Consider the following 25,259-nt stretch of genomic DNA (forward strand, 5'->3'; position numbering starts at 1 on the left):
AAAGACATAGGTGAGGCAAACTTATTTCGTTTAAGCCCCCCCCCCCCCTGTTTATAGATGCCTTTCAGTCATGTGACTTTTGTTGTTATGGCGGCCATTTTTAAAACCGAAGTCGAATATGCAGTACTACAACATGTAACAATATCTCAGGATATAAATGAAAGACAACTGATTGACAGTGGCATTTTTATGAACTCATAATCATCGCTCAAGAAGATAAGAGTAAAAACAGCCCCAGAAACGCACGTTTATGGGAAGAAACAGTGAGTCAGCATTTAAGATATTAACATGCTACCGGTTAGCATTTAGCTTCAACAGCTCAGCTCTGCCCTCTCCAAGAGAAATTCCTGAACCACACTCCAAACATCCAGCCTTGGATACAACATGTGACAGAGGTCAGAGCTGAGCTGTTACTGTAGTATTTCCTCAGTGTTCATAGATGTGAGCCGCACATGTGTTTGTGTGTTGAAGCCAGTTGATTGAATCAACTGTCAATGGTTGACAGTTGCTAACCGGTAGCATGCTAACATCTTGAGCTGCGTAAACACCGACTCAGACTGAGACTCTGTTGACATGATAAACAGTAAAAATCACAGAGAAAGATGTTCAGTTTTCTCTTTGATGTGTTAATTTAGTCTGAAGAGTGAAGCAGATGTTTAGTATATCCTGCTGTAGCTCAACAGACAGAGCTGCTACGTCTGTGCCACATTTGCTGGTTATAAATAACATAAATGTGTGTCTCTGGGGCCGTGTTTTAACTGTTATCTTCTTGAGCAATGACTACGAGTACATAAAGATGTCACTGTCAATCAGTTGTCTTTAATTTTCATCCTGAGTAGAGATATTGCTACATGTTGTAGTACTGCAGAATGCTACTTCGGTATTCAAAATGGCGGCTGGAACTACACGTGATGTCATTGGAAACGCATGTATTCCCCTTTTATTTTCCTCACTCTCTACCATTAACTATAAAGGAATTCCCCGCTCACAGGAAGTGCCTACACAAAGAGGAAACACGTCACCAACAAAAGTGGGCGGGGCTGAATAAGGTGAACTGATTTATATTACAACTAAGATAATCTAAGTCCATGACAACACAATCCTGAGTTTTTAGATAACAACAGAACCATCAAAAACAAAAAATAAATAAATAAAATAAAGATTTGTGGAATCATATTAAAAATGTGTGGCACCGATGCATATCTAACCTGTACTTACAAGCACCAGTCGAGTAATTCACTCACCGTAATCTTACACACACCATAAAACCACGTGATTTAAATAGACATTTCTGCGGCAGAAATGAAAAAGACAACGGAGAATCAATGCATTTAAAAAAAGGTAGGTCCATTCTATTTTGAAGCTTTTGCGATGGCATTAAAAAGCTAAAAAAGAGTCTATTGTTTTAATGCATGCTCTTCATAAACAGGACATAATTAGATGCCATGTGTTGTGCTAATTTCATTCAAATCTCCCAGCAAAGTACTTGTTAAAAAGTTTCATCTCATCCTTATCCAGAGGCTGAAAATCCCCCAAAACGGCTGACAGTCCAACAATGTGAAATATGGTTCTTCTGTTGACCTGTGAGCTTAGTCCGAAGTTGACATCTTTGTAGTTTATGAGGTTATGGTCATGTTCCTGTGCTGCTGGTAATAATTGAAAAAGTACATGTCAGATTTGCAACCTAGCAAAGCACATTGACTTTTCTGCAGATTGAAAGAAGATACATGGAAAAATGTCAATAGTTGTATTTAAAAGCTACAATAATTTCATCTTTTTGTCCACATGCTAAATAATAAGGGCTTTATAAGTTCTTTTTCAATTGAGCATATGTTTACCTGTGGCTTTATACACATTTTGGCACTTTGTATTAATATTTTAAATAAAATGGCGGGATTGAAAAGCGTGTTGTTCTTGTGTCTGACGCTCTCTGGTGGCCGTACATAGTAAAGGCTGAAGCTTTTTAAAATTACATGACACTACATTGCTACAGTGAAGGTGTATGCACTGTAAATCAAACAGGAGGACTTTCTGGAGTGTTGTTTTGTTTTTAGAAGCTGTGGATGCAACTTTTAAGGTATGAACTGCATTGTGATTTTAACATTCGAGTATTTCGGGAATGTGGGACACGCTGTCGAAATGTCTCGATTTGACAGGCTGTTCAAAAGATTTGAAACATTGATTTCCCATGTCTCATCTTTGCAAAAAAGTCAAATACACCAAGTGTGCTTAAGACTGGGTTGCCAGATCTGATGTTTCATGTTGCCAGTCCAGTTTGTGGCAGTGAGTGGGTGATTTTGTGCGCCGTGCCTGGGCTTTGTCTGACATTGGCAGTGCGTTTGTTTTGTCCAGAGTGGCTTGGAGGTTGTGTAGTGATGGCAGTGCCGTGGTATTGCTGTGTCGCGGACTGTTTGGAGCTGGCAGTTGTCACTCGGCACTGGTTTCCCCTTTCTCCTCTGAACACGGTGCGGAGGCTGGGTCTTGAGTGCGGTGTTTGCATTGACCCAGGGAATGGCGCCCGCTGGATCTGGAGGGTCGGGAGGAACCACAGTCGCAGGGTGCATCCTGGGGAAAAAACAAAGAAATGATTATACATGTTGCATAGTGAAATTACACGTAGGCTGACTCCGTTCTTACCTCTGCTGCTGTCGTGCCTCCTCCCATGATGCACACCATCTCCTCCCCCGCTGTCTGCCTCATAAACCTCTTGTTGACAATGCGGGTGACCGGGTCTGGAGTTGCTCCAGCCAGTGTCCCCGCTGAGAGACACTCGGGCTTGGGTTCGTCCACGACTCCAGGGGCCTGGCAACGCTCCACAGACACGGACACCCCCGCCTGGGTCCGGCTGCCGCACATGTCCCGGTAGAACTCCTGGAGCGCTCCGTATCGCTCTCCACAGGGGGGGGCCGCCGAGGGTTTACCTGCTGCAAGAGACTGACGAGCTGGACTCACTGTTGGAGGCAAGGAAGAGATATTAGGGGTTGGAGAGGCCCATAGCTGAAAAAAATTGTCAAATATATGATTAGGAAATTAATCCGATGCATTTTCTATCTCCCAAATGACTTAGAGTAAAAAGTTAATGGAACTCTTGAGCAGCAGAATTCAAGAAGGGCCAAGGCATTACTTGCTAACATTGTTTTCAATTGTTTGGGGCCACTAAACACGAGCTGACCACTGGGTACATTTTCACAATGAAAAAGTCTGGTATTTATCCACTATCATTTAGAATACATGGGCAAGTGTGTAACAGCTCTATTTCATTTTGTACACTAATCTTGCTGGAGACCTAGGAGGCTCAGGGAGGGCTCTACTACTTCCAGGAGTATTCACAAAAGTTGTTAATGCGTTAATATCAGCCATACGGGCAAAATATTGTCTGACAGCCGATATTCCTTTGTTTGCCCTTGCCATAGATGTACCGGGCCCTACTGTGTGAATACTGATTGCAGACGTTGTGTACCTGGCTCCCCCCTCCACAGGCTCTCGGTGCTCCCTGTGTGCTCCACCACGCTGAAGAGGCTGGAGAGGCCGTCGGTCAGCCCATTCAGGACCGGACTATCGCGGGTTGTGGTGGAGCGAGCCCAGGCTGAACCTCCAGGTCTCTGCTGCAGGCTCCACAGACTCCGGTCCCTGGAGGAGGAAGAGGCGCTGTCCAGTCGCGAGGTGGAGCCTAGAAAACAAGATGTGAGAGTGAGGAAATTGTTTGTTATTATTGAAGTCAAGCACCTTTATTTGGTGGCATCACTATTGTGGTCATTCTGCACAGATTTTTAAGTGCTCCAATCCTACATCATCTCAACACAAAGTCCGCTGACCTGAAGACACGCGCCGCTGCAGTTTGGGAGATCCGTATTTGGGCGAGCAGCAGGGCCTCTCGATGCGCCCGTGGACCTTGTCCAGCGAGGTGGAGATGTGCCTGGAGCGCGCTGAGGCTAAGGGGTTTGTCGTGGAGGTGGTGGGACGGGGAGACCAGACCTTAGACTGGAGCCCTCTGCTGGTGGGAAGGGAGTCAGTCTGCAGACCCACGCTGACACCGAGGAGAGAGGTCTGAGTGGAGCGAGTCGACGTGCCGATCACCTGTGGAGCAGACATTGAGTGAGGATTACAGTGACATGAAAGAATCCTGTTTTCATAAAGTAAAATTAGGTTTTTATGGGTAAAAGGTTTGACTTACAGTGAAACATTTATCAATGAATAAATGTGCGTAATGTTCCAGTTTTCAATTACTCCGCTTCTGCTTTTGTATGAGACATTAGGAGATTAAGCAGAGTTAGAATATTTTTTCTAGTGAAATCACTCAGCTGGGTGCTGTTCCTACTGTAAAAGCTGCAGCGTCTATTTGAAGTTATTGCGTTAATTTCAATATTGCACAAGATCAAGGGTTTCATAAAAACTTAATTTTCTCATAATAACACAGAACTCATTTTAATTTATAAAAATAGCAGCCTGACTAATATACTTCTGGAACTTTTATCATTACAATCAGAAAAAATATTTAGATTTGCCGCAAAGGGCTAAGAGTAACATTTTGTTCAACAACAAAATTAGCAGCTGAAGACATGGGTAGATGTTATGTGTATGTTTCTAGGAATTCAAAGGCATGTTCTAACGGGTTTTTAATATGGCACACTAGAACATTCAGAGAGACTAAAATGCTTTCTCTGAGGGCATACCGGGGACCCTGGCTCCTTGCTGGTCTTCCTCTCCAGTGAAGAAGAGCGAATGGCTTGCCGCACACAGTTGGTCATCTCCTTCATGTCGTCACTCAGGTTGGCAGAAATCTCTCCGATCTGGAAATCTGGGAATGTGGAGGAAGGCGGCAAACTGCTGACCACACTGTTGGCCGAGGGAGGAGCGGAGGCGGCCCTACTCTCCAGTAGCTCTCTGTGCTGCGTGGACAGGGAGCTAAGCCACTGCTCGTACGTTGAGGCTTGGGCATCCAGACTTCCAGACCCAGCATCTGCACGGGGCCCATCCAGAGAGGGACACCCGTTCTGGGCTGGCAGAGTCTCCGATGGTGCCTGTCTGCTCCGTAGCTGCTCCATTCTGCGGACCGTGGGAGGGCTGTAGTAGATCCGGATGCCAGTGCGGTCTGGGGCAGTGTAGCTCCTCTGAACAGAGTCTAACTCCTGTTCTAGGTTGGGACAAGGGCCATCCCATGTTTTACAGGTGCTGGCCACTTCTGGAGTCTACGGGAATATATGAGAAAATGACAAAACGTTATATATAGTTATGTTTATTTTTGTAACCTGGGACAACAAATGTAAACTAGCTATTTCGCTATAATCTAGTGTAGTACATCTCTGACTATATGAGCTTAACTGATAAAAAGCAAACTGGAGACTGGAGCGCTTACAGCCTACAGTGGGAGGAAAAAGTGAGTTTGGAATTTCTTACATTTCTGCCAAAATTGCTTATAAAATTTGGTCTGATCTTTATTAAAATCACAAGAATGAGTAAACAGTGTCTGCTTAAATAGCTGTTTTTTTGGCAGCAGGTTAACAGGTTAATGTCTCTTCAGATAGACCCTTAAATAAAGTATACCCTTAAATAAAGTATACTCAGTGTTGCAAGAACTAATGGGTAAATCAGATTGACTAGTTGGCAATAAAAATGATCAATGACAAATTTAGTAATTGGTTATTGTTTGGCAACACACAATATAAAAGGTTTTGACACAAAGACAGCACTCATTCCAATCAATTGCAATTACAATTTTTAGTTTGATATTAAATTGTCATCCACATTCAATTGTCCTTAATCTGGGAAAAATGTTAAACACTTTTAAAGAATAAAATATTTCATCAGTTGAAAATGTATAAACTAATTGCTGTAACCTCTGAAATGTTCTTTAGTTGAATACTTGAATACTTGAATAATTAAATAATACAAATATCTATAAGAAGTAAAATGCCCAGGTTCAAAATGTTGAATTCTTAATATGAGTACTATCATCATATAGTTTAGGTACAAAATCTGTCACCTCATTGGTCAGGTTGGTCCAGTTCTTCCTGGTGACGTCATAAGGCTCTGGACGAGGCATGAGAGACATTTTCTCCAACTGTTCAGCCGCCCCATTCACCTCCAGGTCAGACGTGGATTTGGTCCTTTATGTTTAAATGAAAATGCAGTAAATTAGTTAAACTTTCCTCATGAATGTTCTTGAGTTACTTTACACGCTTTACCTTGGGGAGGCAGAACCATTTGTTATTAGTCCTTCAGCAGGAGAGTCACAGCCTGGAGACTTGGACTGAAGAGACAAAAAATGTACACAATATTATTAACAATTGCTCACAAGCTGCTTTGCAACATCATCTACCTTAATTGTGCAAAAAAAAAGAGAAAGAAAGAAAATCAGTATGGTTCAAAAAGCTCTGTTGTTTCCTTATGAACCAGCTGCTTTACTCAAACATGCCTGAGGAGGGCAGTATAGACCACTGTCTGAAACACGCGCAGCTCCCAAATAAATTCCCACTAATGATCCAGATTGACGTGGACATGAGGGAAGTAAACCAGACTGAGAGGTGTATTCTCAATCTTCTTGACACTACCAAAGGCTGGCATTAGTTGGATTTACATTGTGGTATGAGTTAATATCATTCCCATCCAACCCAGGGCTCCGAAAAGTTTTTAACCTCCTAACCCCCACCTTAACCGTGCATATTTTTTACTCACATTTTTTTGTCACATTTTTGTTGCTTTATCTGCATTTTTGTTTCATTTTTGTCACAATTTTGTTGTGCTTTTCGTCAAATTTTGCATGCTTTTTTTGTCACATTTTTTGTCACATTTTTGCTGCATTTTTTGTGACTTTTTTGTTGCTCTTCTGTTACTTTTTGTTTTGTTGCGTTATCATCCTCGTTCTCGTTTCAATTTTGTTGTTATTTTGACACTTTTTTCAATAAGGTTTTAGAGTTGGGTAAAGCCAAGCTGGAGGAAATGTGCACGGTTTAGGTGGGGGTAAAGAAGTTAAAAGAAGGTCATATTCTCTCCGAGTCCTGGTGCTTACATGCATATTGTAGGTGTGGACAGTTTGAACAACACTGGTATAGATACATGTAGACAGTACCTTGTTGTGTGCAGTGGCCTCCCTGAGTCTCTGCTCCCACTGGGCTCTCTCTGCGCTGAACCTCTCCAACAGGTCCAGCTTCTCCCGGCCCCAGTTTCTCTCCCTGATCTGGAGCTGTTTGGTCAGGTCCATGACTGCAGCGTAGGACTCCTCTAACAGGTGCTGGTGCTCTTCTCGCTCCTTCTTTAGCGCCACCTTCAGGTCAGGGGCCTCCGCAGCATCGGCGGAGCTCAGGGGTTTACCGGCTTTCGTCTCCAGCTAAAAGACAAACACTCATGCTGTAAATATATACTAATAAACACCACATAGGAAGCACTGGGCGAAATTCATTCAAAAAAGGAAATATCAATTGACAAGAAAAATGGTTGTAAAAAAGAAAGGAGAAAAAAAGGAAGAAAAATCCTTGATAAAAATATGGGCGTCAGTTCTTCAGCCTCACAAAAATCCTCCATCAACGACATCTTCAATCATTCAAACCTTGACACTGAACCCGCTTTGTGGCGTGGCTTTAGTGGTAAGTGGGTGTTTTTGGAAAAGACAAATACCTTAAGGCCCGCCCCTTTCCCTCTTTATCTCCAGCTCTTTTCATTTGTGAAGTGGTTTTGATGAATGAGCTCCACAGAACACAGCTGCACCCAGAGATGACAGGTGCTGCCAACAAGGCCAACATCCACAAAATGTCAACATAGGAAACACATTTCGTCTAACTTAAGCCATCGCAGCCCTCTGAGGTGACTCTTGTTGTATGCAAACAAAACTGAAGTACGAATACTAAGTTGTAAACATCGAACATAAAGTGAGCACAATCCGAGCTATTTGTTGTATATAAAAGTAGAGCAAAGTATCGTGATATTAGTTGAATACACAAATACGATTTTAGTTAGGGACGCATCGATCCGATACAATATTGGGTATCGGCTACAAATATTTGATACCGAACCGATACCAGTTTTCTTCCCGTTTTCACTTTCACCAACTAAATCTAAGTGAATATGGACATGCTGCATTTTGAAGCTTGTAACCTGGAGAATCCAATCGCTGAGTTAGTTTTAACCTTCGCAAAAGGATTTTTGCAACGGTATGCTAAAGCTAGTGGCGGCTATGCTAATGCTAACCGCGACTAATTAAGGCTGGGTCAGAAATTACGAATGAAATACCTTAAGTAATAAAATCGGCCACTGCTGCAATGTCCAAGTGATTATATTTCAGTTTATGAAATGCTGTTAAAGAATAACCGATCTGTATGCGAGTTGTTCATATTAATGTAACCTAAATAGCCAGTCATATATTTAGTGTAGAAAAGTCCAGTTAATCTTGTTTAATGTTCATCCATTACAGATTATTAATAGTCTATAATTGATGACATTAATGAGACTATATTGATCTCACTCTGGAGAAAAGAGGCCTAACTTTGTATTGGTATTGGAAGCAAAAAAGCTGTATCGGTGTATCTCTAATTTTAGTTGTATAATTCATTTTCTTGTTTTCCGTTGCCAAATCATCACGCACGACGTAAAGCTCATCGCGTCTCACCGCACTCATCTGAATCTTGATGCCTGAGACGTGTTGTTTATTGAAGTGAACAGTGCGAATAATTCCCCCGTCGGTCTGTGTGACAGCTGCTTTCTGAATTGAGACTTGGACAGGAGCAGCAGACAGGGATGGGGCAGGGATAGGACTGGAGCGCTGCCAGGAGGCGGAGGTGCTGATGATGTGGTTGGCTGAGCGTACATTTATCAAAGCCCTCCCTCGCACAGACAGGCCGACACACAGGCAGGCAATCGTTGGACGCTGTCTTTGGAGCAGGGAAAATACCAGAAGCTTATGTTGGTGTTTCCCCAACTAGAGGTACCTCTTAAAACAAAATATTGTTTTTTTCTGGTGTAAAATTCAAAAGGATAACAGGATTGTTCTTATTTCAGTATTCATTTCCTGCTCTTGTTTTGCCAGCAGCAAATAAACAGCAGCAAACAAAGTCCTAAATATGGGGCATTTTTTGTTCTCATAAAAACATCTAAAGCCCTTCCTTAGCTGGGTACATTTTAAATACCTGCAGGCATAACGTACAGGTGTGAAGCTTTATAACTTTGCCCATTTACTGTTTTCTTGTGTCTGCTTCCTACCTGTAAGATGATATTCTTGAGCTCCGCCCGCTCCACTTCCCATGATGCTTTGGCTTTTGCGAACTGCTGCGTCAGCTCCTGGGACCCTTGCCGCTCCTGACTCAACTCTGCGCTCAAGTCCTGCAGCGCCACCCTCAGGTCAGCCAGAGTACTGCTCACTGCGCTTGACTAAAAGTAGAAACAAAAACATTGGTTGATTACCATTGTGTGGACATGTCGGTGTGTTTGCAGTAGGAGCTGGCTGTACCTTGATAGTTGGACTTAGAGGATGAGCTTCTGCAGCCTGGTGGGCGGGGCTAAGGTTCTCTTCGTTCAACAGGAGGTAAAGGTCCTTCAGGCTGTTTATCTGAGGAACAAATCACAGGGATATGGATTTCATAGAACATTCTATTGGGACATGCCAAAATCATTGATCAAAAGCCTACTCCTCGTTATGGTGCGAATGATGTTTATATCAACATTCTCAGTCACATCTCTTGACATACTAGCAGAAAACTAAGGACTTACTTCTAAAAAGAGCTGCTTTGGCCATAAAGCCATATTTCAGGATTTTTGACATTTCCTAGTTATCCAGCGTGTTGTTGATTTCTGGAGATATATATTTTAAAATGATGCAGTCCTGAAAATTGAAGAGTTTAGTGGTGCAAGGCTAGTTCATGTCAAAGGTAACTAGTAGCCCAGCACCGATATAAATGTCTGTGTTGACTGAATAATACAGTAATTCATGTGATGCAAGGTCAATTATAGTTCAAAAATTATTCTATCGACAGATATTAATATCAGTAGTCTGTTGTTATAGTGATTTGCCTCAGGTGCACTGTGCTTGGGTCAGACTGTTCTTAATGCAGGCTACTAGTTACCATAGACATGCGCTCATAGGCGTAATTTAAGGGGGGGGATAGGGGGATACAACCCACCCAATCTTCAGAACAACGCAATTTAACCCCCCTAATGAATGAACAAAATCAGTAGGCTATATAAAGGTATACACATGCGTTGGCGTCTTTGACATTGCTTTCATATTTTAACTATATATAACTAATCTTTAAAATAAAAGTGTCACAGAGCTCACAGTGCGCACCGCCGTCAGTGCAGCTCCAGCCCGCACCTCAAAGTAGAGAAGAGCCGCGGTAACTGACGGGAAATAATGCACATAAACTGCATTTAAATGTTAAGAGTGCTATGCTCACGGTGCTATGTTATACCCCTGCTCATGTGCTTTAAACTTTTGGTGAAGATTGGTAAAATACTCGCATAGTTATGGTCATTGTTATACAGTGATCAGGCAGGATGAACACGTTAGCATCCTGCCCGTTCGTCTTGTACTCGTTCTCCCGGACAACGGAGACACAAACCTCCAGACCCCCCATGTATTCTGTCACAGAGAAACATAACATTATTTTGGAATCTTAACCCCCCCAATGTTGAGACAAAGTTATGCCCTTGCATGCACTAGCCTAGCACTAGCCTTCAAATATAAGCACTGCATGAATTAAAAAAGAAAAATCTCCAGAAATCAACACTGGATATCTAGAAAATGAGGCCCTATGTCAAAAATCCTGAATTCTCCCTTTAAATACGTCTCCTACATTGTGTCCCCTACGTGACCCCTTCTCACCTCCAGGACGTCCTTTCCCTGTGCGTCCTTGCCCCCCTGGAGCCTCCACTGTTTGAGGAGGCAGCGCAGCTTCAGACTGAGCAGCAGCAGTGTGTGCTTCAGCTGCTGAGACTCCTGCACCAGCAGCGTCCTCTCCTGGGCCCACAGCCGCTGGTGCAGCCTGGCCTGTAGACCCACACTCTGCAGCTGGAAGTCCCGCCGCACCAGGGCCTTGTGCTGCTCCTCCTGCAACTGCGCCATAAAAGTCCCAAATGAACATAAGAATTTGAATTACCACTTTGGGAACCACTGATGTACACTATTGAGTTTTTCTTCTTCAAAGGTTGGAGAGCAGCAATCTGATAATCTGTATGTGCTTTACATGCGGTAGAATACGCAACAATGATAACTGAACTGAAAACATAACTGAGCTTTTTTAAGGACATTTGAAGTGCTGTTTTATGTTTCACATCTTATAAAAACTGCAAATCTGGAAAACTATTTTTCCACACATCTGTGAGTTGGCTTTGTTAGGGCTGCAGCATGAGGCGGATTGCTAGCAGAGCAGCTAGCGGCAACATGACGCTAACAGATGGATACATCATAGCAGAGACAAAGCACAACGTTTGAATTCTGCGACGCACTGACCTGTGTGACTTTCAAAGTGAGTTGCGTGTGAGCCTGTCTCTCCTGCTCCAGCTCCTCCTGCGTTTGGGACAAGTGCATTTGAAGATCTGAACACTGGAAGAGAAGAAGAAGGCAACAGTTATACAGCAATGTGGGGAAAGCACATGATAAAACAAAATGAGCTTTCAAGACAACAGAGGGTTAGGGAACACACTGGTTCCACTACTAGTGTCCTGTTTTCAATAAAACCCATTTGGTCTCGTTGACGTGAAATATGCCACAGGCAGCGCGAGTGTGGGGACCGTGTAACGCGTGCGCTTGGTGCCACAGTGGTCGTTAAATCACACCTTCGGTTTCGCACTCGCTCCCCCCAAGTCAAACATGGACCATTAGCTCTGGGTGTGATCTATCGACCCAGCCGTGTACCACTAATGTCCACCCTCTCTCTCCACAGGGGCAGGGAGACACAAGACCCCGGGGGACGAAATGTACTGACAAATGCTCCAAAGTGGCACTAGAAACCGAACAGGCCAAAACCAGAGAGTGCACAATGCTGTTATGTCTCGTCTCGTTTCGGTTGAACAATAAGATGTTGAGGTTCTTATTGGGAGTTTGAGGGCAGGTAGTGTGAGTGAGAACAGCATAGGAACATGAAATTCACAATGTCCAGATTGAGACGGTTTGGACACGTGCAGCTCAGGGGACAGTGAGGATACTGTGTGTGGAGGGCAGCTGGAGATAGAGCTGCCAGATAACAGGATGTGTAGAGAAAGACCAAAAGAGGCATTTAAGGATGTAGCAAACAGAACATATGATGAGACTGTATTTAAGTTTAGAAAGAGTTGTTTTGCGGTAAAAAAAACAACAACAACAAACTGTTCAAAAGGCCAATTGAACCAAAGCTGTTGCTAATATATTGAATGTGCAAGACATTTTCCTTTTCAATTCATCATCAAGCAGACTTTCCAATTCCTGGCATTCTTTTCACATGTTCCATTGAGCCTTTGTGAAGCTTCTATTCCATCCATAGTTTGATCTTCCTCTTCGTCTCTTTCCAGGTTGTTTTGTCTCACTATTTGTCCACAGCTTTTGCCTTTTAATCATATAAATGATATCACTAAATTGTACTTTAAGCTTCTTCAAACTGCCACACAACCTGTTTCTCTGTTGGCTTTTTGTCTATTCTATCATCTGATTCACGGTCATTCACATCCTCAGTCACACACACTGTCTTTATACACACACTAACACACAACAAGTGGTTACTATAGAAACCGTCAGTAAAGGTCAAACAAACAGAGCCCGTGATTTCCTCTGAGCGACTGTGGTTAATGATGACAGCTCTGTTTGTGCCGGAGCCGCTGTTGCTGAGAGAGTGTCCCACGTGAGCCACTGTACATGTGTTTATGCACAAGTGAAACTTAATAACCTTTGATGTCATAAGAGCCGAGAGGAACGAAAGTATCACTGATGCAGAGAGACTTGTATTTTGAAATAGGATTGTCATCAATGAACAGTCAATGATCATGTATAGCATTTGGGTATTTATGTAAACAATAGGGCTGGGACGATACACTTTTGTCACGATCCGATACATATCACGATACCCAGGGGCCGATCCGATACGTATTGAGATACAGTAATTATAATAAGTGATATGCTTACCTTAAAATGTGTAAAGGGTCATGTGTCCAAACTTTATAAACCAAATGCCATTTGACTTTAACCGAAGTGCTCAGATTGAAAAGTGCATTAACACAAAAAGTAACAAAGTGCTGTGTTACTGTTACTGGAAAACAAAGGAGTATGTGATAAAAATGCCTCCAAGCTCAAGTCCTGAAAGTATTGCGATACTTGATAAAGTATCGATACTTGGTGTTGCAGCACAAGCATTGTGATCCAAGTCCGATCCGATATTTTGTCCCAGCCCTAGTAAACAACATGTAAACATATATGTGATACGGCTATGCAACATAGTGATAACAACATCATTGCGACTAATCCATTTCAACAAGATATATGGTCCATTCTAATTAAATCGTCAGTAACTAGTAACAGCAACCCTAGAACAGTTAGTTAAATGAAGGTGGCAACTTTTGTTATGTGTGTGGGTCTGCCAGTGTATATAACGCTTAAACCATTCATTATTTTGGAACTTACCAGTGTGTTTTCTGACTGCTTCTCCTCTTGCTCCAGGTGGACAGCTCTCTGGTCTGTGTTGTCATCTGAATGGCTTTCACCTCTGACCCCTGGCTCTGATTGGTCCCTAGAGTCAGGCTGCTGTGTGCATGCATGGGCATGTTAATGACCAAACAAAACAAAACAGAGAAATGTGGAGGAGGAACAGTGTGAAATTAACCAAAGCACAGAGGGAGGGATGGCCCAAATGAAAGAAAACAAAATGTTAATTAAAAAAAGGACAAAATGGTGGGTGGAAATATTGGAGAAATTAAAAACCAAAACAAAAGGGTGAACCTCACAAGACAAAAAACAGGATGTAGAGGAAAAAGATTTTGGTCAGAGACGAAAAGGAGAGAGTGGACAAAAGGAGGAGGAGAAGGATGGACAGAAGGATGGACGGCTGAGGAGAGAGGAGACGAGGACAAGGAGGCAAGGAAGGAAGGCATTAGGATGGAAGTCAGAAAGGAGCCGATGACGGGGCAGAAGCAGGTGGACAGGGTGAGGAGGTGGAGAGGAGGGTCAAAGCAGAGGAGTGAGATGGAGCCCAGCACAGACAGACAGAGGGAAGGAAGCAAGGAGGGAGGAAGACGGGAGCAGGGCAGGAGGAGAGAAGAGAACGGAGGGAGTTGGGACTCAGAATTGGCCTCAGATGGAGCACTAAAGTGGTTTTTATTATGGATTCAATTCAAATCAACCAGTTTCTCATAACCAAATGTGTATAAACTTGCCAAAAGAACGATTTTGGCTGATGTTAGTTCCTTTATATTACACTAACATTTCATACAGATAATTAAGAAAAAGAATCATGTACTTTTGCGATGTGTTCATTTTACATCTACTTCCTACTAAAACAGACCAAGATATTATAACTATACTACAAAGGTAAAAGGTATTATAAAGCAGACCACTTATGTGATTAATTTTACCATCAACCATCTATGAAAAAAAACAGACTAAACATAAAACCAAGTAAGTTCCAAACTACAAAATAAAGCTAATGTACTTTTTATTCAATGAGCTCTAGCGGCAACTGTATATAACTGCTAAAGTACTGTCTACTCTGAATCATAAATCTCACAAATAATTGGATATTGTGAAAACTACAGCAGACTATGAGATTATTTGTATAAAGTACGGAACACTTTTTATATTTCTCAAAGAGGGTAAAATCGAATTGAGCCACTCTTAACGGATAACATTACCGGGATATTGTTAAATCTTGGGCAGTGAAAAAAGGTGTTTCTATAGCATGACTGTTGTGATGGATCGCTTTAATAAAGTCTAAATAAAGACTTGCAGTGTGTGAATAGTAGTCCCAGTGCAATAGCAGGCTCCATTTGAGGCTTTAAGTGCAGGCCAGGGGCAGTTCATGCAGAGGGCAGGGGTATAGTTCTCAGGTTTACAAAACAGCTCACGGCACACTTTAGGTAGAGATGTGCTCACAGTGATTATAGAAAACTGGTGGAGCGACACACAGTATTTAGAGGTGCTGTTGGTGCAGTAACTTAGGATACACTTTACAAAAATGACTAATTCACTGTAAAGATTAGAGCGTGCTGTGTAAACCACTCTGCACTGGACAAACTGAGCAGCTTGTTTGGATGAAAGCTGTTAGTCGCCCACAACTCAAAATATAACAAGAGTTCAAAGTGAAAAAAAAGAAAAAAGCCTCCAAGACTAAAATACATTGAAGGAGTGTATAAATATAGTTGATGTGTTGGGCATGTACCTTATCTGCAGCTGCGTTAACGCGAGAGCAGATGTTAGAAGTCGCCAGTGAAGAATCCTCTCGGGCTCCAGAGGAGGGCGCTCTGTTCAGCCCGTCCACCTGCTCCACGAAGGCCTGCAGCTGGGAGTGGAGCGCCTGGAGACGACCGGTCAGGGCTCCCACCAGGGGCCGGTCAGAGAGGTCGGACAGCTCGGAAATCTGGGGAGGAGCACGGGGCAGGTCAGAGCAGAGGAGAGATAGAAGCAGAATGTTATGTGGGTACAGTTAAAGAGTGGAAAAGAAACTATTCAGCTTGACCCAAATCTAAAAGGTCACAGGCTAGGGTAACATCTCATTTGAAAAGCTAAGACCTACAAAACTGATCTAAATGAATATTTTACCTTGTGTTGTTGCACCCTTTTTTGACATTTCTTTTCATTTATTTTTTGTTGATCTTTTGTGGCATTTTGGTCCCTTTTTACATCACATTTTTGCCACTTTTCTGTTATGCATTTGTTGCTTTTTTGTTGCAAATTCAACACTTTTTTGTCACTCTTCTGTTGCTTTTGCAGCGTTTTCATCCCCGTCTTTGTCTTATTTTTGCTGTTGTTTTCACGCTTTTTTTCAAGAAGCTTTTAGATTTGGCGAAAACCAAACTGCAGGAAATGTGCTCGATTCAGGTGGGGGGTTAAGAGGTTAATAAGAGTCTGGATGTGGAGTCCTTTTGACTGGGGCTGGGTAATTCTTAGCAAACTGATTAGCACATGCAAAGCGTGGGACAGCCGCGTTGTACCTGGCTGTTGTTGCTCTGCGGTTTGTCCTGGTCACATGACTCGGCCGCCTCCTCCCGGGCCTCCTCTTTGCTCTCGTTGGTGCAGACCTTGTGGTAGAGGGAGGGGGACTGGAGGCAGCTGGACTCGGGAGAAATGAGGAGCTGGATCGCCGTGGAGACCAACCGCGCCTGGTCTCTCATGGACAGCAAAGCATCATGGTCCTTCTGCCCCAGGGAAGCGGGAAGCGAGGCCACGGAGGTGACGCCGCTGTCCTCGCTCTTCCGTTTGTGTTCTTTGAGGTCAGTGTCAGTCTCGCCCCCTACTGGTTCACGGCGGGACGGCGGACTAGAATGAAGGATATAAAAAGTTATTGCACTTCCAGGCACTACACAAAGGATATTTGTATAGGATGGCCCCAATTCCCCTGCTGGCTCTCCCCTGGCTTAAAATATAACAAAACACAATTTGGCTTGACTTGTTATACACATAATTCATCACTGTACTCTACTAGTATTTTACTATGTTGAAGTGATGCTCTAGGGAATAGGGGGCAGATAGTATAAGTTGTGACTCTTTAAGCCCCTTTTCATTCATTCTGTGTGTTAAATGCTGTTTTTGTGTTTGCTTATTAAATGAATAAACAAAATGAGTAAAACAATAATGTAAATACTGTACATTTAAGACCCAATACCTGATTTCCCTTTGCTTTAAACAATGAAAGAGAGAGTGCAAACATTTTATATTACTACTTGTGATCTAAACTCATTCCTTTTCTAACGTCCAAGTTCTTAACAGAAAAGAGTTTATAAGCTTGTTCTTCAACTTTCAGCCTGCTTCACTGTTACTGTAAACAACAAATGTCTACTTTTACCACACACTGAAGGACAAAACAATCTTCCACTACTAGAAAAATAAAACTATCTATACGGTGTTTAAAGTAAAGAGTTCTTTGGAACCCCTTTGGCACTGTAGAAAACGACGTCCCACTACAGCTCCAACATCACTGGGGCCTATTTGCTCTGATCTTGATTTACCCAGATTATCGGTAAATGTTTACCTTGGCAGACACTCGGCAGAGTCGCCTGCCTCGGCGTCCGTCTCCAGGTTCAGTCTCAGCGTGGAGGGGGCCGCGGAGGACGCCGCGTTGTACGAGGCGAGGTCACAGCGCTGCAGGTTGGAAAGCAGCACTCTGTTCTCATACTGCAGCTTCTTCACCTTCCCACTCAGCTCCCCGATCTGCAGCCGGGCCAACCGCAGCTCCTCTTCCTGCGAGGGGGCGTTGACGTTTATGAGCACCGCACCTTCCTGTATGGAGTGCACCGGGCTGTCGTTGAGCAGCCCGTCTGTGAGCGAGGCCAGCGAGTTGGACGACAGGGAGGGCGGGAGCTCGGATTTGTAGCGGTTGATCTCGTTCATGAGGAGTTTGTTCTGTTCTTCCAGCTCCATCAGAGAGCGGCGCAAGAGCTCCGCCTCCTCCTCCACAAACTGCAGGTGACGCTGCAACTCCATCACGTTTTCTGAAGAAGCCCCGCCCCCAACGCCAAGGCCAGGGCTGAGACCGCCTCCGACACAGGTCAGCTCTTGTGAGATGTCTGGATGGGAAAATACATTTATGTTTGATTGGTCAGGACTTGAATTCGGACAGTCGGTCAGCTCTGGTGTTTGTACCTTGCGGTCCCTTCATGTCCTCCATCTCGGCTCGGAGGCCCCTGTTCTCCACCTCCAGCTCCACGATCCTGCGACTCAGCAGGTTGGCCTCCTCCTCCACCAGCTTCAGGTGAACTCTGACCTCAGCCTCGCGCGTGTGAGGGGAGTCCGCCACCTGGACACAACATACACACTCTGTTATGTCACCAAGAAATAAGCCACTACAACATGGACATGAGTCAAAAAGCCATTTCAACTGATCAGGTTATCATTTAAGAGACAGAATTAAAATAAAAACATCACACACTCAGCTTCTGAGCGGAATTGTCCCTTGATAATTTTTTAAAATATTTGTCTCATCCTACTTTCCAAACACGGCTGCATATTTAGGTATTTCTGGCCCTGGAGCTACAGCACATCCTACTGATCAAGATGACACTTTTGGAAACCGATAGGAATTTTTAGCACCAAGAGACGGGTATAATTTGCACGTGCACGACAGCTGTTGTCAGGAGTCTAAGAGAGCAGTTCATTGTTCCCGCTAACAATTGTTGTTGTTCCATCCTCAAACAGTTACTACAGTTTAGTTTGATAACAGTCCTAATTTTTCATCCCTTGAGGCCCAAATCTTTATCAGAGCCCCCTGTCTCCCCTCTTGACCAGTTCTGCTCTTGTTCTCTTGTATCTCCCTAATTCTCTCATTAATCTTACACAGCGATGACAACCTCAGCAACCAGCTCCTCCTTACACCTTCCTGTCCTCTCTCCACTCTTCCACTCTCCCTTCTTAAATGAAATAGTCCTGTATTTTAAACTTTTTTCGTCACCTCTTCCACAGTGAGGCTGGCGTCCACGTCCCCGTACAGCGAGCGGAACTTGGACAGCTCCTCCTTCATGGACTCGCTCTCCTTCACCAGTTTGGTCAGCTTCTTACACATCAGAGCCGACTCCTCTTTGGCAAAGTGCAGCTGGCATTTCAGGTCCGAGTTGTCCTCCTGGAACACAGACAGTGTCTTGCCATTAGAGGCAGCAACATTGTAGAGATTTGACCTGAATATCTGCATTCCACAATATGAGTGGAGACTTTAAAATGTAAAGTAGTGGAGTTTATCGAACTCTACTTTGTGTTCTCTGTTTTTACCAGCAGTGACCTGGTAGCTAACAGCTCTTTTCTCCACTTTATTATGTGATATTTAGCTAATGTTTGTCCCGGAACAGTGCTTGCTAGTACCCGGAAACATGGTGAATATCCATGTTAAAAGTAAAATGATGACATTCAACCCCAAACTGTAATATGTTTTACGATGTCTAAACAGTACTACTTTCCAGGCCACTGCAGTGACCTGAATTAACCCTCATATACCTGTACATGAAAGTTTGGGCAACATCTGTAGAACAGAGGAGTCCCCAGATGTTTTACACATGTTTCTCGTTAGCTTCCATTTAAGGCTGTGGTCTGGACCAGGCCACAGACACAGACGTCAGAGAGAGTTTTAAAGCCACTGCCGACTTACAAAATGTTTTTATAGGCATCTGAAACAGAAACGGGCAGTTTAAGGGATTACGGCTCAAGATGTGATGGGAAAATATCACTCAAATTCTACCACTAAAGAGCTTTGTGACGGGGTCATTGGTGAGATTTGGTTACTATTTGGGCAAAATTGTGTTTTGCAAATCCATCGAAACTCACATGTTTTTAAGAAAGCCCTGAACCTTTGTTTATGCTAAATTTGGCCATTAGGTGGGGCAGAGCACTCATTTACAAAAAAGACTTATGTAATTAGTCTATATTTTGTCATTACATTCATTAACACCAATAGGAAAAAAATATATGTAAATGTTTTCCAAAACTAATTCTTTATTTATTCTATTTCCTTTAATTGAGCCGTTGGGTTTTCAAACAAGCAAGGTTTACAATTATTGACAAAAAAGAAAGTAAATAATGCCCAAAACAGGTAGGCTCATTCTGTGATATTTAATTCAATATTTTCTCTTCAAAATTAGGCATTTGGGTTATGTGTAGAGATGGACAAAATGGTGAAGGGAAAGATAACTTTGAATATGCATAATATAACTACTGACTCTCAAAGGTCTAACCAATGTGAAGAGATGCTACATCTAGATGCTCCAGACCCCATGGCTGAAGAGGTCCGGGGCTGGAGCGGGTTTGGACCCCCCTATGGGAACCTTTTGGCTGTGGAAACACAGCTCCAGTCTGTTCTAGGGCTGGGCGATATATGGATATTTAATATATATCGTATATTTTTAAATAGGATATAGAATTAAACCATATTCCATGTTATGATATAGTGCAAATTTGCGCTGTAATACTATTTTATAGGCTAATTTTATTTATACGGAGCTTTGTTATACAGTGTTTATGTTTACATTGTACATTAATTTTCAATAAAACTACTCGTTTTGGCTTTGACATTGACTTAACATTTTATTTCACAGGTCTCACTTTGCTCTCTCTGAAAAATATCGAGATATATATGGTATATCGATATTCAACCTAAATATATTGGGATATGACTTTTGGTCCATATGGCCCAGCCCTTGTCTGTTCTGGTCCGCTCCTATGGAAATGCCCCTTGGAGCATTCGGGGCTGCTGGCCCCTTGTGGCCAGGATGCCATTTTGTGTTCTGTGTCTTTTCCGTGTTGTCTCCCTGTCTCCCGTTTGTTTAGTCACTTGTTTTCTAGGCCTTTGTGACACTTGTGTTTTCTGAGTTACCAGTTAGTTTTGTTGTGTTTAGTGTGTGTATTTAGCTTTAGTAACTTGGTTTTGTACACTTTTGTTACTATTGTTGTCTTAGTTTAGGTTAATATTTGTAAATAGCTCTTTGTTAAGTTTACCTTTTACATTCCCTTTTATTAAAATACAACTATATTGTAATATTTATCCATTTTACATCTTGGTTTTTGTTACTTCTCCTTATCCTAGCTGAGCTGGGTCGTAAAGTATATAAAGCCCGTTTCTGCAAATGTTTAATACAAGATAGAAAAATGCTTTTTGCTTATTGCCACAAAATCTATGAGTGAACTTTCTAAAGCTTCAGCGGGTTTTCCCTTGAACACTGGTTTGCCAATGGTTTAGTTGTTGAAACCAGCATTGGCAGGAATGCTTCTTCTTGAATATAAAGCACCTCTTCAACTCTTTTTAACACATGCAAAGGATAATTTTTTTGTCAAAAAACATGGTTGCGGAAACCCTCACAAGATTAATCTTGTGTCGCCCCAAGTCCATTTGTGTTGAATCAGTTTTAGTTCTGTAAGTTCTGTTCTACAACTTCCGAGTAAGTTTTCAGACTTTCTTTCCAGGCAGCCGTGGGGTCCTGTAATCTTCAACACAACCTCTCGGGTACATGTTTAGAAAATCCTTGCCGGCTCATATCTGTAATTCAGATCCAACGAGAGCGAGAGGATCATATCAAGTTCAACACCTGGAGACGAGCTGAAGGGCAAGAGAAGGAGATACGGGCGGAGTGAAAACGCTGAGGTTGTAGCTTCCAACTGTGTCCTGCTTAGAGAAACGTTTAACCTCAAGAATACAGGTCATACACAGGAGATATTATCCAAAACACTCACTGACCCGAGACAACCTGGGTCTAAGGCGAGGCATAGGCAGAGAAATCACAGTGTTCTATGCTGTGGATCTGTTATAAAAAAAACACAACTAGATCTTATATTTAGTTTTTTATTCTCACTGTTTTTAAGAAGGCGACCAAACATGAAGGTGTTGGTAAAACTAAAAACTGGTGATGTTTTGACTTTGTTCGTGTTGTAAACAAAGATAAAAGGCCATCATCTGTCAACTTTGTCTGACACCATTCAGTCTCCCAAACCACCTGACCTCAGCTCAGACATTGTCAGATGTGGGTTTGGTTGGATGTGTTTTTATGGAGGACTTGTTTAACAGTAAATACAGCTGTGTGTGTGTGCTGACCTGAGGGCATGGCTTCTTCTCTGGTTTGTTGTTGGCTCTCGCTCCTCTTTTCTTCTGGGAGTTCTGCAAAAAGAGACAGAGCTGTAGATGAAAGTGTATTTGCTTACAAATCAGACGGGGTACTTTTTATTTGCAGTATGTAGATTAATAAAAGGAATTTATTTAGTTACATAAACACCTGCCTTAGAGGTGCATTATGCAACTTTTGATGTGGAAAAAAAGTTGATATTTGCGTGTGTTTGACCTTGTGACCCAGCGGCTGTATGAGTGGTCAGCATGGCGCCTTTACTTTCCATCACAGTGGTCTCTAAGATGCTCCAGGATCAATTGTTTGGAAGGTGTTCACTGCTGACGGAGCCTCTCAACAGAAAACCTACAAAACAATTGATCCTGGAGTGATGTAAAGACCATCGTGAAGGAAAGTAAAGGCGTCATGCTGACCACTCATACTGGGTCACTACAGGGTCAAAAAGGCACAAATATCACCTTTTTTTTCCACATAAGAAGTTGCATAATGCACCTTTAAGGCAGGTGTTTATGCAACTAAATAAATTCCTTTTTTTAATCTATATACTGCAATTAAAAAGTACCCCGTTCAAATTGCTTCATACAATGGATTTATATTGACTCTTGTACATTTTGATAAACCAAGGGAAAAAATGGCAGCAGAGCAAGTATTATTTCAATCCAAATCTGTCTCTAAAGCAATTTAAAAACACCAACACAAGATAAAATCAAGTAAAGGTTTTTAGAGTATGGCTTCAATTCCACACTATAGGACTAACAACTGAAAATGCACAATCACTTCTGGATTTTCATTTCACATCATTTAGTGTACAATATCGTAATGCACGTTCGCTTAAGTCCAATGTGAGGATGTTTATTTCAAATCGGAGTCTTTGCACAGATTCATGAAAGAAGGCTACATCTATTGTCCCTTCAGCCAAATATCAATGTCAGTCAATCAAAGCAGCTTTCTCTCAACAAATCATCACAAGAGAGGTGTGTAAATTCAAAAAAAAGTAATAAATGCACAATTGCACCTTCCATTATTTCCATGGAAGCAGCAGAACCAACATCTGTTCCCTCCTACTGTCACCACCATAACCTCCACCAAATCATACACTCCGACGCTTTGCTGAAGTCTCAGGGGCAAAGTTGATCATTGCACTGTGCTCATTTGACAGTCTATTAACTGGTTGATAGATTTTCTGGCTTCACGATGAAAGCAAACATTTTGATATAGGCTGCAACACTGCAACATTTCTCCCATTATTCTACAAAACATATTGAACAAAGCAATAAAACCAAACCGTTTCTTTTGCTAATGGATAATTTGGCTAATACTCCCAGACCGATCAATCCTGGTGGTTGCCGTGTTAAGAGCCTGGGCATTACAGGGGCTAAATGGAGTGCTGCATTCAAAGCACAAAGAAATAAATGTAAATGTGAGGACTGTGAACAATAAAAAATAACGAGACAAATATACGCTGGGCCCGCTGCATTACTCTCTCATGAATCTTGCTCCTTTATTGGACGCATAAATACGCATGTAGCCGCACACATTCACCCGCTGCAGCCTCAGCATCCTTCATCCTTCCTTCCTTCCTCCGGCCTCCCATCGCCATGGAAACAGAGTCAGTCCTCGGCAACCGGCGGCGCGACAACAAAAGAAAGAGGCGCGCAGAGACGAGGAGGAGGCGAGAGGTGAGAAGAGCTGTCTGAAGCGGAAATAATGAGTCTGTTACGTGAGATTAGTAAATAAAAACAAACCAAAACAACGTGACGAAGGAGAGAGAGTAATAGTGGATTATTTACAATCAATTCAGAAATTGTCCAGGCTTAACTATTCAATGTACGGTGATAAGTGATTAATGTATTGACTTTGTTTCAATATAGATAGTCTTGGAGCTGTTTTTCTAGAGAATACACAGTTTCCTCTGGCAGTGCCCACCCTCCCAAGAGTTCATGAATGGTTATTGGAGCTTCTCATACTTTCCTAGTCCTACTTCAGGTCAACTTAGGTTTATAAATGTAGCCACTTGACTTGTGAAACGGCAAAAGGCCACAGAATTTTGAGCTGAATTTCCATCTGAGAAAACCACCCCCATGGCACTAACATCTGCTATTGGCTCGTTGAACGATGTGGCTACGCTACTTCCGCTAGCCTGAAGTTGTACATTTCTGCCTAAATTGGTCATAAATTGAAACAGTGTCTGCTTAAACTAATACCACCCAAACATTTACATTTTATCACATTTTTATTGGCCATAACATGTAAACATTCACAGGACAGTGTGGAGTAAGTGAGTACACCCTTTGGCAGCAATGACTTATTCCAGACGTTTCCTGTAGTTGCACAACAATCAGGAGGAATCTTGGACCATTGGTTTTCCCTGCTCCATGTGTACTGCACATTGGTCTACACAGTGTTTTGTGCAATATAAAGAAAGTTGGATTGGATTCTTCTTTACAGAACTGTTGCGTTTCACTGAGATTCCTGGGATGTCTGGTGTGAATAGCTTTCTTGAGGTCATGCTACAGGTCAATCAGGGTTAGGTCGGGGCTTTGACTGGGCCATTCCAGAACGCGTATTTTATTGTTCTGAAACTATTCTTAAGTTGATTTGTTTTTGTGCTTTGGGTCATTGTCTTGTTGTCTTGTCTTGTTAGTCAGAAATGTAATGTACTCACTTTTTCCTCCCACTGTAAGTAATTCACATCCTGTTCATTTCCTTTGGAGACTGGCTTTGTATAATAGCGTACAAGTATGCTTTCTAAAGTTTCCTTGGTGGACAGTGAGTTCCAGATGATTCAAATATACTTATTGGGACGGGTCTAAGTTAATCACCATCAGAAATGAACCGAACAGGGAGTACTCACAACTTCAGACATCTGGACTAGCGTAGCCACATCACGCGACGAGCCAATTGTGCACATTTAGCGCTCAGGACTGGACTGGTAAATAACAATAACTCTTGGATAAATGTGTCTACTTTTCAAATACAAGAAAAGACAAAACACATTCAAAAATAGTGGACAAAAAACAAACGTATATGAAAAAAAAAAAAGAGTGGGAAAATAGAAAGAAAACGTTTCACTATGACGCACACATACAGTATATAGTCCATGTACTGCAGTTTGCAAAACACTGCCCAAAAAGCTTTACTTCTATGTGGCTCTTCGCAGCATTTAGTCAATTGTCTGTAAATGCATAGTCCACCCCAATGACCAAATACACTAAAAGTTGCCTTGGATGATTGTCATTTCTGAGTCAGCGTTCTTGGCGAAGCTATAATTGCAGTTCTTTTCCTCTCAAGCGTCAGCAGCAGCCTGCAGACAGCTGATCGACAGACCACTATTACAGGCCCCAAAATACATGCTGCGTCTCCATTTCTCTGTGGCCAACCAGGAGCGAGATCATCCTAGGGAAATATGTAGTTGTACTGGAGTTTGTCCGAGGTATTAGTAATGTCTGCTATTTCGAGCGAAAGCGCCTATCACAAAAGTTTGAGACTTTCAAGAGCTCCTGAGGAAACATTTCATTTTTTGTTTCAAAGGGGGGGTATTATGCAAAATCAACTTTTTC

The 25,259-nt window shown here is 42.5% G+C and overlaps 1 protein-coding gene across 3 annotated transcripts in view; it reads right to left on the reverse strand.

Annotated features, from left to right (window-relative positions):
* Window positions 1-1,038: 1,038 nt before the first annotated feature.
* Window positions 1,039-25,259, reverse strand: part of mtcl2 (microtubule crosslinking factor 2) — a 73,037-nt gene continuing 48,816 nt past the window's right edge. The window contains exons 5-23 of one of the 3 annotated variants that reach the window (XM_079557537.1): window positions 21,672-21,734; window positions 18,552-18,719; window positions 17,747-17,900; window positions 17,136-17,670; window positions 16,099-16,423; window positions 15,327-15,524; window positions 13,577-13,696; window positions 11,438-11,530; window positions 10,811-11,041; window positions 9,440-9,538; window positions 9,193-9,360; window positions 7,070-7,327; window positions 6,186-6,250; window positions 5,984-6,107; window positions 4,674-5,189; window positions 3,816-4,077; window positions 3,461-3,670; window positions 2,674-2,951; window positions 1,039-2,565 (exon numbers count right to left, since the gene is read on the reverse strand). In XM_079557537.1, coding sequence (XP_079413663.1) covers window positions 2,428-2,565; window positions 2,674-2,951; window positions 3,461-3,670; window positions 3,816-4,077; window positions 4,674-5,189; window positions 5,984-6,107; window positions 6,186-6,250; window positions 7,070-7,327; window positions 9,193-9,360; window positions 9,440-9,538; window positions 10,811-11,041; window positions 11,438-11,530; window positions 13,577-13,696; window positions 15,327-15,524; window positions 16,099-16,423; window positions 17,136-17,670; window positions 17,747-17,900; window positions 18,552-18,719; window positions 21,672-21,734 — 4,005 coding nt within the window. In that variant the 3' untranslated portion in view covers window positions 1,039-2,427. Of the gene's footprint in view, window positions 2,566-2,637; window positions 2,952-3,460; window positions 3,671-3,815; window positions 4,078-4,673; window positions 5,190-5,983; window positions 6,108-6,185; window positions 6,251-7,069; window positions 7,328-9,192; window positions 9,361-9,439; window positions 9,539-10,810; window positions 11,042-11,437; window positions 11,531-13,576; window positions 13,697-15,326; window positions 15,525-16,098; window positions 16,424-17,135; window positions 17,671-17,746; window positions 17,901-18,551; window positions 18,720-21,671; window positions 21,735-25,259 lie in introns of all 3 variants that reach the window. The other 2 variants (XM_079557536.1, XM_079557535.1) reach the window with 2 other exon arrangements.

This window comes from Gobius niger (genome assembly GCF_951799975.1).
Source record: "Gobius niger genome assembly, chromosome: 6".
In the NCBI taxonomy this organism is placed as follows: Eukaryota; Metazoa; Chordata; class Actinopteri; order Gobiiformes; family Gobiidae; genus Gobius; species Gobius niger.